The 20229-nt window shown below is 46.5% G+C and overlaps 1 protein-coding gene across 7 annotated transcripts in view; it reads right to left on the bottom strand.

The window, feature by feature from the left end:
• The window catches only part of RUNX1 (RUNX family transcription factor 1), a 246961-nt gene that overhangs the window by 85288 nt on the left and 141444 nt on the right, over positions 1–20229 (bottom strand). For 5 of the 7 annotated variants that reach the window (XM_078077424.1, XM_078077258.1, XM_078077210.1 and 2 more), the window contains 2 exons: positions 11934–11972; positions 5675–5928 (listed from right to left, as the gene is read on the bottom strand). In XM_078077424.1, coding sequence (XP_077933550.1) covers positions 5675–5928; positions 11934–11972 — 293 coding nt within the window. The remainder of the gene's footprint in view (positions 1–5674; positions 5929–11933; positions 11973–20229) is intronic. The other 2 variants (XM_036101889.2, XM_036101888.2) reach the window with 1 other exon arrangement.

Genomic DNA, 20229 nt, shown 5'->3' with positions numbered 1-20229 from the left:
TGTAAGTTTATAACCTGATCCATCTCTTGCTCATCCAGACGTCCACTGACAGGCCTCACAGGGCTCACTTTGCTTTTAGGTGTTTAAACTTATTTCTGCTAAAATTAAATTCGATCTTTACAACTGAATTGCTGATGATTCTTGAATGACTCTCCCTTTGCAGTTCATCGTTGAGACCCCCTACTTGCTTCTCTGATTTTGATTATCAGTAGCTGGGAATTCTAGCATGCAAGGAAAAAAATGAGAAACCTACCCTTTGCTCATTACCAACTGCAAAATCAACAGACCTCAGAGAAGAGGGGAACTCACTTTTATGTGCTGCTCTGAATTCAGGAGTCGAACTACGTGGCATTTTTGTATCTGCGGGTCCCCTAGATGCGTCAACTATGTCCTGATAGATGACTGAGGTTTTCCCCAAACCCAGCTTATCTTCAAGAAGAATTCCTTTAATGTAATTCAATAGGAATGGATTTCCTAACAGGGCTGCTGGAGAAAACTGGTGGATAAATATTTTTGATATTCAGGCAATAAAAAAGCTATAATTTCAAGGTAAAATGCTCTGAGGAGGATGCCATAAAGATGGTTTGTACAGTTGTATCTATTTCTTGGCCATCATTTGACTCTTCTAGAAATGTTTTTTTTGGGAGCTAGACAATTATTATTACCTATATTTCCATTGTTTCTATTTTTTAAAGTGGTCATAGGATTTCAAATCAAAATGTCCCAAGTTGTTCCTATTCCTATCATTTCTGATATTCCTCATGGTACTTTCTCAGTCAGTAGTGAATTCTGTGTTAATCATTCTAATTATATAATCACTTTCTTCTTTCTGTATTTGAGTTGTAACAGCAATGAATTCTCCAGTGATTATTCTTCCTTTTTACCTAATCATCACTACATAATTTTGGGAGTAATACCTATATTTTCAATCCCCCTTTTCTGTCTGTAAATAAGGCTGCAATAGGCTCCCTTGTATGATAGCAAAGCCATTGTTTCTCGAAATGCCCATCTTCATTGCCTGCTTGGCCATTACCCCCTCCCCGTGTCATCCAGGTGACCACCTACTGCTTTTATTTCTTGTGATGCTTCAGCTCTGGGATTCTGAGGAGTATGACAGGGAGGACCAGCCATCTCACCACAAGGGACTAGGGGACCAGGAGAACGAGCCCACACAGCAATAAGTAGGCATGTTCTTCATCTGTCTTATCCCCCTTGCTCCGTGGAGCACCGTCTGGGCCTTTTATCTTTCTTTCTAATCCTTTCCATCCCAACGCTGGGCATGTTTTCTATGAAGGAGATTTAAAAACACAGATATTTACTCCCCAAGCACCCTCTAATTAGATATTTAGTTCCCATCATAAGTGTGTTTGTTGCCTTTTAATTAAGAGCAGTAATACGACAATTCTCTTTTGTTTCGAAAACATCATTGAAATAAATCTCCCCGATCAGTTATTTACATATTTTACCTTTTTTTTTCTATTCCCACAAAATGGGCTTGCTCTAGTCTGCTTTTTTCAGTCTCTGAAAAATTTTTCCACTTTTTTTTTCTCACTATTTTCACTTCCTTCTGTAAAATTAGCTCACAGTGTTGAAATGCCCTCCTTAAACACATATTTTTACTTCCTCATCCCCATCTCCCTGTGATGGCCTGGCTTTTCTATTTTAATCCAACATTTAGTAAGTATACAGGGGCTGTATACTTAACTATGTGGTTTTCAAACTGAATAACTCATTGTTGGGGCAGAATCTGTGAAGAGGTTAAAATAAGTAAATCTTGTTGTCTATCTTCCAAAATGTATGCTAAAGCACCTTCCTCCCATTGGCTCCCGTCACGGTGCTCCACGCCTGCTCCTCTCTCATCTTTCCAAAACTATCCTTGTCAGTAATTTGGCAAACTCATGAGACCTTCACCAAGTAGAAACAAATATAGAGTAAAATGATCATGGTGGCTAAATAGGAAAAGGTTGTTGATGCCGGAATTTAAGACTAACAAAATTAGCAGTTTAACCCTTCCTACCCCTCCCTTTCTCAAAAAAAAAAAAAAAAGCAGCAAAAATCAAAGATATGCGTATGCTCGAAGATCATTGTTTTTTTATTGATTTCCCAGGGATTTTTTTTCTTTTCTTTTTTTTTTGGCAGGAAGAAAGGGAAGAATATGAAATTACACTAATAGCGTATATATCATCTAATTGTTAACAAGCACACTTAGAATAGATTAAAAAATTAAAAAAATTAAAACTAACATGTCTGCTAATTTGATAGAGATTGTCCCACTGATAGACAATAAGAAGAGCATAAAAAAATCTAACTTCAAACAGAAAAAAAAGAAGGAACTGGAATGAAAAGCTATAAACAATAGGTAAGGAAACACAAACATTTACATTTTAACACAGACCAAACAGACAAGAAGGGACTTGCTGGCCAAAGGATATCTCATATTTTGTTTTACTTCTCTGTTTTTAAAGTATCAGGAAGTTGGGCAAAACATCAACCCTCCAATGTACTGCATGGGTCTCCCCACACTGCTATTGGCTAGGCTGTTCCCAGTTCAAAATGGCATTTCAAACAACTCTAATTAGGTTGAAATTACAGTTACAATTCATTTATTTTAAATCCTTTAATTTTCCAGAGTTTCAAAGAAAGCTGTGGAGTGGAACCCAGAATTCAGCCAAGATGACATTTAATGCATACCTAGGGACTGAATCTTGCCGATAGAAACACTACTTACTGCTCTCTTATGGAAAGAATATGACTATTAGCATCCGAAACCTCTGAACTTGCTGACGGCATGTTTATGCCTTTGGACCCTGGTGTACGGGGCCTAAACAAACTGTAATATTGCAGTATTTAAAAAAAAAAAAAAATATGTTCTAAGTCATCTACATAGCTCTTTAGGTTGCTTCTGGAAATGGTGGGTAACACGTAGCAAATTTAAGATTTTCCCAGTAGTAAAATAGGTCTCTTTTCTACGCTACAAAAATAAAGGTGTTCCATGGGAAAAATGAAGGCGGGGTATATTTTGGGGTCCAGGATAAGCAAATAGGAAGATTTTAATCTATTTGAAGGAAAATTCATAATTTGAAGTCTCCATTTAGTTTCAAAGATTCAAGCAGGGGATTTACACACAGGATTTCAGAGACTAGGAAAGAATCACTTAAATGCTCTGTTCAACCATATCATCAGATTTTATCACTGTTTCACATTTTCTCCTCCTTATTACAGGGAATATAACCATTTTTACTGATTAACTACTTAAAAAGATTGTCTGGGGCTTATTTGAAATCCACATTTTGAAGTCATAATTTCTGTAGAAACTGTTTGGGAGGCGGGTAGGTGGCTAAGTGAGGAGTGGGGCCAGGGATACGGAAGCAATCAACCTGGGCACAGTCATGTTTTGAAGGCTAACTTGCTTTTCTGCCTAACCTTTGGGTTCGTTCCCTCACTGAAAATTCTGTCAGCTCCTTCAGTTGGTGCAGGGAGCAGGCTTCCTTCAGGAAGAGGCCTCTCTTGATGGGGACGGAGTGGTGACAGATATTACTCAAGTGGCCTCATTTCTCCGCTGTCCTTCCCTTTCCCCCATATGTTCTCAAGACCCACTTGAACTTTTTTCAAGAGAACTATGCTTTGGTCATTTAGGAGACAACAAACTCTTACTCAGTGAAACAAACTCGATTTTTTTTTTTTTTAAGTGCATTGTCAAAAGTCATTTTGAAAAAGAAATCTCTTTGGTTACTAAGATTTCTACTGAAAAAAAAATTCCCTGATGGCTCAGAAAAGCAAGTTATATGATTTTTTTCAGTCTTTTAGAAAAAAATAATGCTTTTCTTGGGGTGGCTTGAGAAACTCCATCACTTCACCTCCTGAAGATTATTAATCACTCAGTGTTTTGATATGTTTGGGCGTTGGTTCCTGGCAGAGGAGGGGACATCCAGGAGAGATCCTGATTTACCCCCAAAGGAAGCCACAGATCTCTTAGAACCCACTCCATTGGTGTGTCAGGGGCACCGGGTTTAAATGACCCTTTGGCCGATCATGATTATCAGCCTGTCTCCTCCCTCTGTTCTTATCTGAAAGTGGCCCCAGGGCCGAGCCCTGTCTAGTCCCCTGTCACTGAGGGGACTCAGTCCTATCCTCTAGCTAGAGGAGCCTGTTTAGGTAAAGAGATTAGAACGATTTAAAATTGAAATGGACTCCCAACCCAAATCTACAGAGATGAAGGACAGCAGGGAAAGAGTCCAGCTGGGCTGCTCAACCCATTCCTCATTCCCTCCCCCTCAAAACCTTCTGCTTTCAGAACAGTGAGGGGCTTCTAGAGACACAGCCAATGACACATTTTGTTTTGTTCTAGGAATCATAATGTAAGTTCGGAAGATGCATAAGGCCTAAAATTAAAGAACTCCCACAGTACTTTATAAAAAAGCGAACACGGTCCATTGTAACTGGATCAAGATCCAGTAGAGGCCTGGAACCATTAAAAAAGCTTATATTAAATTAATCTCCCCTTAGAGGGCACAATTACCTTAAAAAGAAAGAGTAGCTGATCTTCACAGCTTCCCCCTCCACCTGCCTTTCTCAGTCCTTTCAATGAACAGGAAATGACCACAGATTGTACTAACAAGTTGCCCCTTCCTAAACCCCCTCAAGACAGAAGAATAGAATCCCCACTGCCGAAATTACATTTCTACTCTTTGGGGCCAGGGTGTGTGCGAGGGGGGTGGGGGAGGCGGTGGTTTTTTAAAACGCCGAGTGTTGTTTCTATATCCCCGTTGAAGGCCGAGGGTTTTAAAGGCAGCTCAAAGCCAGGGAAAGATTAGGGGCTCAAGTGAACGAAGACCCCTTGAGCTGTTCATCTGAAGTTGCGGGATCCACGCCACCCGCCTCCTCAGACAGAAATGCTGCGAGCGGGTTAGACCCCGACTCGCAGAAGACAGGCTTGTCACCCTTCCAGGCCCCGGGCTTAATCCAGGTGAGCCAGAGATAAGGTTCAGGAGGGTTCCAGGAAAAGAAACAGGATTCGCTACTTGCGGCTTCTGGCAGGAGCAGACTAGAGGCTGCAAAAACTCTTCAGAAAACTTTTGCAAAGTTAACTACGCCCTCCGTGGACTTTAGACATGCTAATTTCGATGGGACTGTTAAAGAGGGGGTGGGGGTAGGAAGCCCTGACAGTTTTCCTTGTCAGTTTATTTTCACTGACCCGAAAGTATAAAAGTATCTTTATTTCCTGATGCCTCCATCGGAGGGAGGCAGAATGGCTTGGGTGTCAAGTTCGGGGTGGGGTGGGGGTGGGGGTGGGGGAAGCATGGGAGCAGACAGGCTTGCCGGAGCTGGCTTATAACTTTTTCTACTTTGTAGCAAAGCGAAGGACCTCTGTCGGGGAGCTCCCAACCGGCCCTCAGTGGACCTCTCTGGGGTCATCCAGATTGTTTTCAGTCCTCCCTAGAGGCAGCCCCTGCGGGTCCCCCCCCGCACGCACACACCGAGGATCGCCAGGGCAACCCAGCATCCCCCGTGTCCCGAAAGCAGGAGGATGGACCAGGGGCCGCGGGGGGCAGCGCCGGCCCCTTTCTAGAACCCGGCCCCGCCCGCCTGGCCGCTGCCCTCCCGGATCGCCCCCGGCCTCCGCCGGCCTCCGCCGGTCCTCCCGTCCTCCCGCCACCCGCTCCGGGCCGAGTACCTTGAAAGCGATGGGCAGGGTCTTGTTGCAGCGCCAGTGCGTGGGCAGCACGGAGCAGAGGAAGTTGGGGCTGTCGGTGCGCACCAGCTCGCCGGGGTGGTCGGCCAGCACCTCCACCATGCTGCGGTCGCCGCTCCTCAGCTTGCCGGCCAGGGCGGCGCCGGCGTCCGGGGCGCCCAGCGGCAGCGCCTCGCTCATCTTGCCCGGGCTCAGCGCGGTGGAAGGCGGCGTGAAGCGGCGGCTCGTGCTGGCATCTACGGGGATACGCATCACAACAAGCCGATTGAGTTAGGACCCTGCAAACAGCTCCTACCAGACGGCGACAGGGGCGCGGATCTTCGGCGAGTAGCTCCAGGGAGACCAACATACAAGTTCAGGGGCCTTTATTGCTGCGGGGGGGAGGGGGACTGGGGGGAGGTGGGAGACTAAGTTACTAACAGTCCAGGAGGGGGAAAGTTCTGTGATGCCGGTCAGCCTCAGACCCGGCAGGGCTCCTAGCAACCGACCGCTTAATGCTTTAAAAATTGGGCGACTAGAATCCAAAGTCAAATGCCGAGGGAGACTGTCTTCTGAGTCTTGCTTTGAGAGTTTAACTTCAGTTTTTGGCTGTTAAAAAAAAAAAAAAATTCCCGGAGGCAAAATTCCCATACACTTCCTAAAATATTTATACAGAGAGCAAAAGGACCAGCAAATACATAATTTGGAAGTTCCAGTAGTAAATCGCCTGTCAGTTTTTTTTTTTTTAAGGTGAGTTTTGTCTAAAGTCCCAGTACAACACAAAATATACGAGTGTCTTCCATACACAGAGCCACTTTCATCATGCAAAACTGGCTTCGGTCCTCAAAAGCAAGAACTGCGACTTCCAAAGGTCATGCTACTAATGTATGTGCACGTATATATAAATATATACATACGCTCTACTTCATAAAATATTTACAATTCAATCTGTAGAGAATTTAAACACAACAGAAATCCATTAATGTTCGCTGCTGATTTTTTTTTTTTAAGTAGCCTTGAAAATAAGCTTCAGTAGTTGAAGAAGGGCTGGGCTAGAAATACTTGTCATGTTCTCTTAATAAATTCTGGCGAAATGCTCAGTTCAGAAAATTCAGCTTTTCAAAGAAAAGCTAATCTTTAAAAAAAAAAAAAGTCCAAGTCGATGACACTCAAAGTACAGCTCTCCACATCTGAGAACTCGGTTTTGGGGATGTTGGTTAAGTTTGTGGCTGATCCTGTGGTTGGTGGGAGTTGAGCAGCAGCCGAGTCACACGCACGCAGACACGCACTCTTCCGAAGCCAGCCACTGTCTACATCGACTCGGTGAGTCAGCCCGACTTGGGCAGTAGCGAGATGGTCTTCCTCCAACGTCGCCCCAGCGCCGGCCGGTTAAATGCCCGGGCGCGCCTATACCTACGATCACCGCGTAACCGCAGCAGGTGGAGCGGGCCTTGAGAGGAGGCTCCGCAGCGCAGATCGAAACAGACGGGGTGGCTCGAATTACACACGCAGTCACACTCCCACGCACACTGCCACGCACACGCAACTTCACGGCTCGCCTCGAAGCACAGCACACTTTCTCCTGCAGTTGTCAAAGGAAACAACCGGGGAAAAGTTCACAGGCAGGAAAGAAGTTGAAACGTCCAGCCAAGAAACCAGTTCATTCAAAAGTAAAGAGAGAAAGAAAAAAAAAAAAAAATCGTAGCTCCAACGCAGGTCAAGAAGAAGCAGCAAGGGTTGACTTTCTTCTGGCGTCCCCAGGAGCCCCAGGAAGAGGTGCCTGCCGGCGCAAGGCCGGGCAGCGTGGTGCCCTGGCTGGGTCTGGCCGCGGGGCGCCCGTCCCGCCTGCGCCCGCTGGCTCTATGAATGAGAGTGCCTGGAAATGAACGTGCTTTTACTGTAAGCCCGGCCCGAGGAATTCCATTCCCTCAGCTCTTTTGCATAGGGGCGGCCGCCGGCCAATCACAGGCCTTTCCGGTATCAGCCAGGGCGCGGCTCGCGGCCGCGGGCTCCTGGAATTGGCCCGCGCGCCCCCGCCGCCGCCGCGCGCTACTGTACGCAGCCCCCGTGGAGAGACCGAGGCTACCGCGGCCTCCCCGCTCTCCCCGCGCACCCGCATCCACGCACACACACGCATACACTCACACATTCGCCCGAGGCCCCGCCCCGGTGCGGCACGACCGCGGCCCTGCGTCTTTGCACACAGGCACAGTCGCGCGGCCGCCCGCCCGGGGCTGCAGTGCGCAGCGGCGCCACCGGCGGCCGCGGTCTGGAGACCGAGGAGGTGGAGAGAGAGGAGGCCGGCCGGCCCAGGGAGGGCTTGGGCTGCGCGCTGTGCCCGGAGCGGCCCGGGCCCGGAGACCAAGCCGGAGGGAGGCGCCCCTCGCGCCCTGGAGATGCAGCGGCCGCCGCGAGGCTCCCGGGACCGGCGCCGGAGCCCCGGGGCGGCCCCCGGCCGTGCGCGGCCACCCACGGCCGAGCCTCTGCTTCCCCGGCGTGGGTGGGATTCGGCCGCGCGGGGGCCGGAGGGCCGAGGGCCCGGCTGGAGAGCGGCTCCGCGCGGCACCATAGCCGGGTGGGCAGCAGTAGAGAAGCGGCGCTGATTCATTTAATGAGGCCAGACGGTTCTCGGTCTCCACAACATGGTTTTGTGTTTTTAGTTTTCTCTCTTGGTTTGTTTTCTTTAATTGGTGTTTTTCACCGCGTCTGGGCTGAGGCTTAATTATGCAGCGCGCCTCACTCAGTCTGAGTGTGCTTCGCGGCGAGCAAAGGAGTGTCCTTATCAGAAAAGACCCCAAAGAACAAGCTACGGGAAAGAAAGTTGAAAGCATCCGCTGGGCTGGTTCCCTGTTCTCGGAGCGTCGGCTCCCCCGCAGGCGGCACGGAAAGCCCACCGCTGGGCCCAGGTCGCCCGAGCCCCGCACCCACCTCCGGCTCCCCGGAAACGGCGCTGGCTCCTCTCCCCGCCCCCGCGCGCCCGAGAGGCCGGGGGTGCTGAACCCACCCTGGCTTTGCGCGCGGGCGGGAACTTCCCCAGCGTCGGTCCCCACGGCGCCGCGGGCATTTTCGCGGAGCTTAGAGGGGCCCCGCCCCGGCGCGCAAGGCCAGTTCCTCCTCCCCCGCCCCCAGCCGCGGGGCTCCCTAGCTCCCCGGGGAACCCACCCCGCCCCCACCCCCCGCCGTGGAGCCCCTCATCCCCCGGGGGGAGGGCGCCCACCCCCAACATGGAGACCTCCACTTCCAACTCCCGGGAGCGGGGGACCCTCCCGCGCCCCCCCGGGGGGCCCCTCCCGCCCGCAGCCTCCTTCCCCGCTGCGGACGCGCGGCTAGGGTGCTGGGGCCGCCGTCGCGCCGGATTCTGCTTGGGCTCTGCTGCTCGGGCCTAACGGAGGCGTCAGCCAGGGCGGGCCAGCCGGGGAGGCCCTTCTCGGGCGCCCAGGCTGCTTCCCTTGCCCCAGGAGTAGAGAGGCCGCACGGGCTGCGCGGAGCAGCCTGGAGGCTGGCGCCTGCCCCGCGGGAGGCGCTGCGGGCCGCGGGCTCGAGGCGGACGCCAGGGGGCAGCAGCCGTCCTCGCTGCGCCCCGGGAGCCCGGGAACGCCCCCGCTGGAGCGGGACTCTGCTGGCCCTCCCCCAGGCCTTTGGGTCGCTCTTGTAGCAACTCCAGTTTGGAGAGAAACGACTGGAATCGGCCGCGTCCCTCCCCTACTAACCCGGGCGGCGGAGCTGGTGGCGCGGGAGCCCTCCGGCGGGGGTCTCCGCTGTCCTGACCCGTCCGCATCAGGGTCTTTTCCCGAAACCCCTATGCACGCACACCGCGGTCGGCCAGCTCGCCACCATCGGTGCTCCTGGCGTCCGGGGCACCGTTGCCGGGCCCGCAGCCTCAGCTCCCTCCTGCCTTTCCGAGCTTCTCCCCAGGTGGGCCGTCCACTCGCTCCTCTCCCGGACACCAGGGACACTCCCGAGAACAACCAGCAACTAGCTGCATTTTGTTTGTTTTAATGGGTCTGGGGTCTCCGAAAACTCCTTTTTATTTTTCCTTAAAAATGATTTTGAAGAAGCCGCATTTCAGGAGTAAAGACCCCCAAAAGTCCTCTCTCCACCTTGGCCCAGCGATTGCAAATGTTGCGCAATGGCCAAGCCTCCCTGTCTGCCGCCCCCCTGCCGGGCTCGGACGCTGCCGGCCCTAGCGACGAGTTGGGGCGACTGAAGCCCCTTTGCTCAAATACATCGCTGTAAGAGCCCACCGAGCGCTCCTGGGGACAGCCTCCAAGTGCATCCCCAGGGACCCCCGCGCACGTAGAGGGTGGGGCCCAAGAATGCGGCAGAGGCGAAAATGGGCTCTGATTCGGGGGAGATAGTGGACTGGGGGTAATTCGCCCTGCGGAAAGGTCAGCGAAGAAAGCTCCTCTGGGGCTCGGGCGGTTTGAAACACTAAACCCAGCGAGGGGCTGCCGGGCGGACTCTCCGCGGCGGTCGCCCTGGCGGGGTCAGGTTCCCTTCCTTAGAAAAGAGGTACAGGAGTAGATGCACCAAGTTTAGCCCTTCAACGGCAGCACCGTGGACGCTGCTCAGCTGAGTTTCAACCAATAAATCTCGAGTGTGAACGTCGACAAGGACGGTAAGAGCAAGAACAGCTTTTGCTGATTTATTCTCAATCCGGCCGCCGCGCATTTAAGGTTCCCGGGACCTGCGCTGGCTCTGCGGTGTGCGGTGCACACTTGAAAACCAGAAACAAACAAAACGCAGCAACCTTCCTTGTCGAGGAACTAAAATGAACGGAAAGCAGGGAGCGTGAGGCTCAGCTAAGGTATACCTGGAGTCCTTTAGTCTGAAAGACTTTTTACAGACCGTACAAAGTTCATTAACATCGCATACGAAACGAAGAGTTCCTTCCCACCAAAAGCGCCCATTTTAGCGGCAATACAGAATTTCCCTTCCTCTGCCTCTCCAAGAAAGGAAAGGAAACATTACCACATTCACTCCTGGAATAGTACTAAAATTTACTCTTGTCATAATACAAAATAAAAAAAAAAATACAACGAAGCGATGTGTTGGGCGGATGCTATATGATGGATTTTTCCAAATTTGCTGCGTGGGGGAAATTCCAATAATGCTCATAACAGGAATGAAATGTAAGTTTACATACGGAATTTTAAAGGTACTATTTGGTTAGTTGGAAGAAAAATAACCATTTCATTGGGAAAAATAACAGCTCATTGACGTTTTTCTTCAACTTTAGGTAAATATATAACTAAGTGGTCTCAGAAAATATCTAAATATGTTACACTTTTGCTGTTTTAAAACCCTCTCCAAAATAAAATATGCCTAAAGATAGGATTAGAATCTGAACCATTCTCTTAAATCAAAATTCTCCTCTGTGAGTAACATATTTCTAAAATTACATTTCTAAAAATGTAATATTTCTAGAAAAAATCATTTCTATTTCAGTGGACCATTTCAATGAAATAAAAACCAGAGAATGTATTTTGCTAGCGTTTTTGGACCAAATTGGTGCAGCTGATACAATGTCACAAGGATGGAGAACATTCTTGTGAAGAGTAACATATTAATGTCTGTGCAAATAACATGTTATACACACTATCCAGTTTTCAACATTGGAATTTAAACATCCCCCCCCCCCCCCCGCCCACCAGCGGCTTTGAGATTATTTTACTTTTGAAATCTAATTACTTTGGGGACAGGATTCTTTTGTTCTGCCACTATATCCTTCCTCTATATGCATGTTTTCATAGGTTGCGGGGCTTGATGTGTGAACTGTTCACTCTAACATCATAATGGTGCAGCTCACAAGTAGCAAACTGAGAAATTATTTAAATTAAATTTTTTTTTCAAATTTAGGGTGCTTAGTAAACATTTTACCCTCATAAAAATTTTGCATTGCCATGCTGTAACAAAGGTAATAAACTAGGTTATAACAGATAGAAGCCAAGCTCTATTTTTTTTTCAGAGAGTCATGTAGTCATTTAATAGCAGCAGAATACACCTGTGGTAAACTACTCTGCAGGACCGAGGGTATCATTTAAAGTTTCATTGGAATGTTTTATATGGTTTGATATTTAAAATATGAAGAGCAGCTTTTAAGTAGTTTTGAATCAGCAAAAAAAAAAAAGAAAAAAAAAGCCTCAATTATTTGGCTAATTTATGTCATAAGTTATTTATACATTTACATAGGTAAAAATCATGTATATGCACATATGAATGTGCATATTTTATAAAAAATATAATTTGGAATCCAACATACCATGAACATCTCTAGATGGATTCATTCCGTGTACACACTCTGAAAGAACAGAAAGTAGGAAAATAAAAACGATTGTATAAATATACTGACAGCAAACACCAAATTTATTGATGGTTGGTGAATTTCATTCTAATTGTAATACTTGCAAGTATAAAAACTAAATTTCCCCCACTTATTTTTTGTTGTTGATGTTGGCTGATTGCCCCTCACACTTTTTAGCACTGGGGAGTTTTACAGCATATTGTCCAGCTTTGGCACAAAAATAGCTTAAAACAGTAAACCAGCAAATAACAAATGAACTGTTACATTTGCACATGTTTTTAGGGGAGTTTAACCAATGTTTTCCATTGCTAGCTGGTCCTGAATCTTTATCTTTCATAGAATCACCTTTTTAAAGCTCTGTATGTGATGCCAATGTGATTTATTTATGAACTTCAGAAATACATTTGGAAAATGTAAAAGTGAATCAGAATTCAAGGTGAAATTAAAACCAAACCCTAACTTAATGCCAAAACACTTGAAAATTGGTATTACAGCAGAGGTGAAATGCAAGAAGTAAAAACATAAATTTTTTAAAGCCACGAAGATAAACAATTTTGAATACATCTTTTGAAAGAAACAAACTGATAGGTAAACATTATCATAATTTACTTCCAATAGGACAGTTTAGAAATATTTCCTCCTTGCTTGCTTTACTCTCCTTCCCTTCGCTAAGGGTGCAGATTATTTATACTGAAACCTCTCATTCTTGAAATAACAGATGATATCAATTATTATTGAAAATAACCATCATATAATATTCATATATGTATCACTTACTATATGCTGCTGCATGTACAGTTATAGGTAAAACCATTAAGCAAAGTCATTTGAGGCTACTTCTCTTTCCTTTAAATATCTACATGCAATGTTCTGATCTTGAAATTACTAGATCAGCCTTGTATATTGATAATGCTCAGCCCTGAATGATTAACATGGAGGATACACCATTTTTCAAAGCCTTAGGATTTGAGCATTTCAAAAATTGCAGACCTAAAGCTTTCAACTTTACTCCACAATATTAATATATCTTAAAAAAATTTTCAAACAAAGAAAGGAGGTAATTATTTCAGATTTCCAGACGCTGTTTAAATAGGCAGGAGAACAAGATTTACAGCTCCTCAGTCTTATATTTTTTGCCAAAGCAAAAAGAGCAACTAAAATAATAAAGGGTTCTGAAAGACTGCCCTATGATGAAAGATTAAAGCAATTAAATAGGTACTGTCTCCAAGGAGCATCCTTAAAACAAAACAAAACAAAACAAAACAAAACACCAAGATTGTGCTTTGCATATACATAAAATGACTCCATAAAGATTTAAAAAAAATAGAGCAGGGAAAAATCATTTGCACTAATTATGAATGATAGGTAAGAAATATCAAATGTACCCTGAAGTTAGTTAAGTTCACTTTTAATAAGCAGGGGGAGGAATCCACAACAGTAATACTAACCAGACAGCTAAATTCATACTAACTAAAGAGACTCAGTAGAACCCCACACTGGAAAGTCTCTCATGAGACCCTGAGAAGCCTTTCCATGTCAGAGGCTGAGAAACAGGAGGAGTAAAGTGGAAAAGCAAACGTTTTGCTTACACACCTAATATTCCAGTGGTTCTGAGAGAAAACCCAAGATTTTTTTTTTTTTTAACCTAAAAGCAAGTGCAAAAGTGAGTGACGTTTGAAAGGGGTGCATGCTATCTGTTGGAAGTGGCCTTAGTTTGTCCTGTGTCAGTAGTCTTGAGGCCACAGCTCACATCATTAAACTTGGGGGGGGGGTCTGCAGGTGAGGTGGCCCCTGTGGAGGTTTGCAGTCATTTGCCCGAGAAGTTGTTAAAGGTGCTAGAACCTAAACTGCAAGAGAGGAGACGCCTTTGGTGTTCATGGCAGCAAGAGCTCAGTTTGGCTAACTTACACTCCAGCTCTCTCCCTCCATGCCTTTCTTTCTCTCTCCCTTCCTCTCATGGAATGCTACTAAGTGCCAGGTAATGGCCAAAATGCTTTTATATACCTTGCCGCAACAGCACCACGAATCCTCACCACAACACCATTACCATCCCTATTTTACAGATGAGGAACCTCACACTCAGAGGGGTTAGGAAACTTTGACAAAGTCACTCCACTCTGCAAGCATGCGTGCACACACACACGCACACACCCACATGTGGGTCTGAATGCATGATGAGCTATGTTTCTTTCTGGCTACAACTATGTATTTTCATGGGTATCCTTGGTAGAGCTCTGAAAAATTAAGCTCTGATCTCATCTGTCAATTTGATCCTCCCCTGTCTCATTGTCTCCATTAGACACTATCCCTGCAATTCTTTACATTGCAAATCTCAAATGTTTAGGAGCCACAGTCTGAAGTTATTTCTGGCCATCCATAGAGTTTGAGGAGCCGGTCAAGATCCGTTTAGCTTTTAAAGTCTTAATAAATATTAAATGGCTTTCTAGTCCTTTCCTGCTTCCACTCATTCAAAATGACATCTTTGGGACTTTCCCAGATATGAAGTATGTGATCTCCTTCTCTCAGCATTTCTGTAAAGCTTTCTATGTGCCAGGCAGAGTGCTAGGCTAGTTGGTAACAAAGGACAAATAGAGGAGAGCAATGGAGTGTCATGGCTCCAGGAAGATGGTGGGAGGAGATACAGGAAAAAGAAAATGGCATACCACCTGGTGGCCTCGGGAAGGCCTTCTTTCAGAGTAGAGGTGATACTTGATGTGACTCCTGGAGGCTGGGTAGGTTTTTACCAGGTGGTTGGCAGGGCTGGAGGAAGGGTTTAGGGAGGTGGGAGGGGACAGGGGAGAAGGCACTCCTGGCCGAAGGATCAGTGGGAAAAGACGTGAATTTGTGAAACAGAGCCCCGTGTCAGTTCGGAATCACGGTGCTCACCAAAGACACAAGGCTGGCAGACGTGAACACAGGTCATAAGCAGCTTACAAACCTGAATAAATTTGCACTTCAACACGAGGGCAATGGGTTCTATCAGAGCCTTGAAATCTGGGAACAACATGATTAATACCTGTTTGAGGGAAGTAAATCTGTCAGAGGTGGGTAGGTGAGTAGGAGGGGGCAGAGATGAGGAGCGGAAGATCTACTGCGGTTGTCGCACAAGGAACTGTGAACATCTGCACCAAGGTGGAACAATGGAGATGGAAAAGAGGGCAGTGGTGGGAGGAGAGAGGAGTCTCCCCCGCTTCTGGCCCAGGCGCCATTACCAGCAGTAGAGAAGACCAGAAGAGGAAGGACTTGGAGGTAGACAGGAGAATCTGGCTTTGGATGAACAGAACTGAGCTGTAGGTGCTGGTGGGGAAAACAGCCAGGAATTGAGGGCAGAGGTCCTCACAGATCTACGGTGGCTTCACACCATACAGAGACTGTGTCTGGGGAGAAGGGAGCATTGAGAGAGTCTGAGATCATCAACATCTAAGAGGTTGATTAGAAAAAGATGGAACCACCAAGGAGATTGAGTTAGGAAAAGAAAGAGGAGAGACTACAGTCTTTAAAAGAAAGTCTTTAAAATAAAAGAGGAGGGGAATTTTGAGAGGAAAGGCATGTCTCAAAGGCCAAGGCCAAGGAGGGGCCTTGGGGATGAGGACTGAAAGAATTACATTGGATTTGTCTCTAGGGGAGCCATGGTAACCTTTGTTAGAAGACATTCAGTGGAGCAGAGGATGGGGGGCAGCAAATGGCTGTAGGGAGGGGGAGGTAGGTGCTTGGTAGAGGAGGGAGGGAAAAGGTGGGGTGGCCAGGAAAGGGAAAGCCCAAAGTTGAGATGTGTGTGTGTGTGTGTGTGTGTGTGTGTGTGTGTGTGTGTGTGTATGTGTGTTGAAGATGGAAGACACATCAGAAAATTAACATTAGTCATGTGCATTTTACTGAAGGTCAGACTCATCAGCTCCCACCCCAACCTAGCTCTTCTTGCTTTGCCCATTACACCATCATCCTCCCCATTTCCAAAGTTGGATCCACGGATTTATCTTTGACCTCATCCAATCTGCTGCCAAGTCCTCTTTCTGGTTTCTTTGTTATAATTTATCCCCCTTTTCTATCCCTATTGCCACCATTCTGGTTCAGGTTCTCATGACCTTTCACCAAATCTCCTGCAAAGGTCTCCCACAAAGGAGCAGCTATTAATTTCATATAGTACTTCCAGATGGATCTCCCATACCACTGCTCTGCAGACTCTGTCACAGAATGCATCCCCTATGTGCCCTAACTTCAGAGCAAGATCTTCTGCACTGTCCTGAAGGATTAAGGGCTACCTTCCATCACCATCTTGGCGGGGGGGCCTCAGATCCCTGTGCCTCAGGTGAAATTTTCTCTCAAGGACCAAACATACGCTTCCTCATGTTTTCCATACCCTCTGAGTGACCCTTGAGCTATATTTTACTTTGTGTTATAGCTATTTGAATACATTGAGGAGTGGGGTGGGTAAGAGGGAAGCAATGATTTCAGGTTTCTATGTGGAGTGACATTCTTTGGTGTAAACCTCTTGGCCTCTTGCCACAGCCTCATTCATCCTCCACCATGAAAGACTAAATTGCTTGCTTAGTAGCTTTGGGAATAGAAACCAGGCATAGTAGGCAGAATCCTAAAATGGACCCCCAAGACTTCCCACCCTAATCTGTAGGACCATGAATAGGATGAGGTGTCATGACCTAGCCATGTTATGTGGCAAAAGGAATTTTTCTAATGTGATGAATGTCACTGATCAGTTGGCTCAGAGTCAACCAAAAGAACAATTATCCTGGTGGCCTCATCTAATCACATGAGATCTTTAAAAGCAGAGTTTCCCCAGGCTGGAGCAGAAATGAGGTAGAGAAGGATCTGATGTGCGTGCATTGTTGGCTGGATGGTGGAGGGAGCCATGTGCAAGAATGGAGAGCAGTCCCTATAGGTGACCCCTGGCTACAACCAGCATGGAAACAGGACCCCATCTTGCAGTCCTAAGGAACTGCATTCTGCCAATAACCTGCAGAAGCCTGGAAGTGCATTTCCCCCCAAAGCCTCCAGATAAGAGCTCAGCCTGGCCAACACCTTGGTTTTTGGCCTTTTGTCTGAGCTGGGAACTCGCTCAAGCCCAACTGGACTTCTGACCCACAGAGCTATGAGCTAATAAGTGGATGTGGTGTAAGCTGCTAAATTTGTGGTAATTTGGTTGTGTGGCAGCAATAGAAAATTAGTACTCTGAGCATGCCTTTCCCCTCCCCTTTTTGTTTTGGGGAAACACTGCCTGTGTGCTAATGAGTAAGTCTCTTTTTGTGGGATTCTATGGCAAGAAGCCATGTTCTGAGCCATGGGCTCCCCAAATCCTTGGTGATAAAGCTGATATTTTATTTTATTTTTTTTAAAGATTTTATTTATTTATTCATGAGAGACAGAGAGAGAGCAAGAGAGAGGCAGAGGGAGAAGCAGGCTCCCTACTCAGCAGGGAGCCTGATGTGGGACTCGATCCCAGGACCCTGGGATCATGACCTGAGCCGAAGGCAGAAGCTTAACCATCTGAGCCACCCAGGCGCCCAAAGCTGATATTTTAATCCCTGCCTGCCTGACTACTTTGTCTGCCCCACAATTGGTTCTGGATCACTGGGGAGCAAGGATATCTTTTATTGGGCTCCCTTAATGTCAACTGTATAATTGTCTTATTGTCTTCTGATTCACCCTCACCCCCACGCAAACACATAACCACTAGATTTCGAACACCTTGCTGGTGAGGCTGCTTCCTCCTTCGTGAATCTCTAGACAGCACTGCATAAACCATAAACCAAACGTGTTTTGGAAGCCCCTTGGGATCTGGTTGAGTGCAGATTCTGATTCAACAGGTTTGGGTGGGGCCTGAGATCCCGCCTTTCCAGCAAATTCTCAATGCCGCTTGGTTGAAGGCCCACACTCAGAGAAGGCAAGAGCACCTGCTCAGTATCCAGCAAACATTGTGCCCAGCACACGTGCGCACACAAGAACCGGCACTGTCCAAAAGGCTTTGTTAAACAACATCGCCAAATGCAAATTGACATCAAAGCTATTTCTGATTTGGCTTTTTGAACTATTGTTATGGACTGAATGTTTATGTCCCCCCACCACCCCATATTCATATAGTGAAGCCCTAACCCCCAATGTGAAGGTATTAGGTGTGGCCTTTGGGTGGTAATTATGTTTAGATGAAGTCACAAAGGCGGGGTTCTCATGGTGGGATTAGTGCTCGTATGAGAAGAGATCAGAGAGCTTTCTCTCTCCCCCTCACGTGGGCACTCTCTGAGAAGTCAGACATCCGCAAGCCAGGAAGAGGGCTCTCACCAGAACGTGGTCGTGCCGGGCACCTGATCTTGGACTTTCAAAGCCCCAGAACTGTGAGATATAAATTTCCATTGTGGATGCCACCCCACCTATGGGATTTTGTGAGAGCAGCCTGAGCCGACTAAGACAACTGTGATCATAGAATTTCCTTTTATCAGTGCATCCTCTAACAGACCTTACCCCAAATGCTTTACATGTATTCTTCCTTTTAACCCTCTGGCAACAAATGACCCATCATTCTTCCCTTCACTTTACCGGTGAAGAAACAGAGATTTAGTAATTGGCCCAATTTCAACCCATGCAGTTTGCCTCTGGAGCGCCCAGCTGTGACCAGCCAGCGAAACCAGGTTGCAAGGTGGTTCATATCATTATCCTATCACTAGTCAAGTTTCTTTACTAGATCCTGACAAGTTTCATTCAAACTATGTGGGTGTTCTTTCTCATTCTGGAACAGCACTGCCCAATAGAAATATAATGTGCTGCATCTACCTAACTTAAAATTTTCTAGGAGCCACATTAAAAAAGTAAAGAGAAATGGGTGAAATTAATTTTAATAATATATTTTATTTCACTCAGTATATCTCAAACATTTTCATTCCAACATGTAATCAATATAAAAGTCATTGATGCATTTTTACATTCTTTCTTTCTTTCTTTTTTTTTTTTTTTTTTGCACTAAGCCTTCAAAGTCCTGGTGTATTCTACATTGATAGCACATCTCAATTCAGTCTGGCCACATTTCAAGCCCTCAAGAGTCACCTGTGGCTCGTGGCTTCTGTTTTGGACAGCACAGTTCTAGAGTGACCCCTCGAGACAACAATTCCCTCCACATAGCAATTTTGCTACTATTGGACCAGTGCTCGAGTGAGCCCTGTTTTTAACCTTGCTATCGGGGAAGGCCATTAAATAATGCATTTTTCCTGACGCATACATTCCCTCTGGGCTGTCCTGAAGCGAAGTTCAGAGTTCGTATCACAGTATCACTGGACTGATGAAGAGGCAGGAGGACACACACACCACGACAGCCACTGAACTACAAAAGCCACTCACCACGGTCAACACCACTACTACAACTTCACAGCCACGAAGGAGAAACAGATCAACCTCACGCATCGTTCACTTGCACTTAATATCTACCAGCCCCTGATGGCTCAGCCTATACAATAGGGCTCGGGCTTCCATGAGCTCTGAAAGACGATTACTGAAGCATCTCTTATCTCTTTCTTTTACAACAAAGTTGGTTTTCTATGAATTTCATGTAAGCAACATGGATTAGAACAAGAAGTTTTATTTTTAATAGGCCGTGACTTTAAAATAGAATGGCAAAGTGACCAAATGATACTCATTCTCCAATAGCATTTCGTATAAACAGGCTTATTTTGAAAGATAGCATTTTTTTTTTTGCAAAGAATCACTCAATATGTCAATTTGCTGACAATCTTCCAGTTAAAATACATTAATAGTTCAAACTGGTGAGGCAGCTGTTGGTCTAAGTTATGGAGTGGATCCACCTCTCTGTCTTCCAGTGCTCAGAAAAAATAACAAAGGAAAAGATATGGGGCCAGATGTTATAGAAACCACTGGCTCTACCTCCCTGCATTGATCCTCAGGGGCTGCTGGGAACCTCTGAAGGTCCAAGCCAGGCTCGAGATAAATCTTGGGTGCTGAATCAACCGTCTGTCCCAGACACGGGAATCTGCTCAAGAATCAAGAGGGAGTAAGAAGTATAGGTCTCTATGAGGAATTGCTGAGATACCTATATTGATCAATTAAATAATAAATTGCCAAATGTTGGTCTTAGAGTGTTCTCCACGCACTCCGATAAGAAGGCAGATCCTCTCGTTAGTCCTGCTATCTATAGATGTAGAAAAACAGAATTTTATATGAAACAGTGGTCTCATACTATCAGTGCTCTGTTTTGTTGTGGGGCCATGGAATTACCACGCTCCACAAAAGCCTGAAA

Source organism: Halichoerus grypus, chromosome 1 (genome assembly GCF_964656455.1).
Source record: "Halichoerus grypus chromosome 1, mHalGry1.hap1.1, whole genome shotgun sequence".
Classification (NCBI taxonomy): Eukaryota; Metazoa; Chordata; class Mammalia; order Carnivora; family Phocidae; genus Halichoerus; species Halichoerus grypus.
This window is presented reverse-complemented; position numbering and strand designations above follow the sequence as displayed.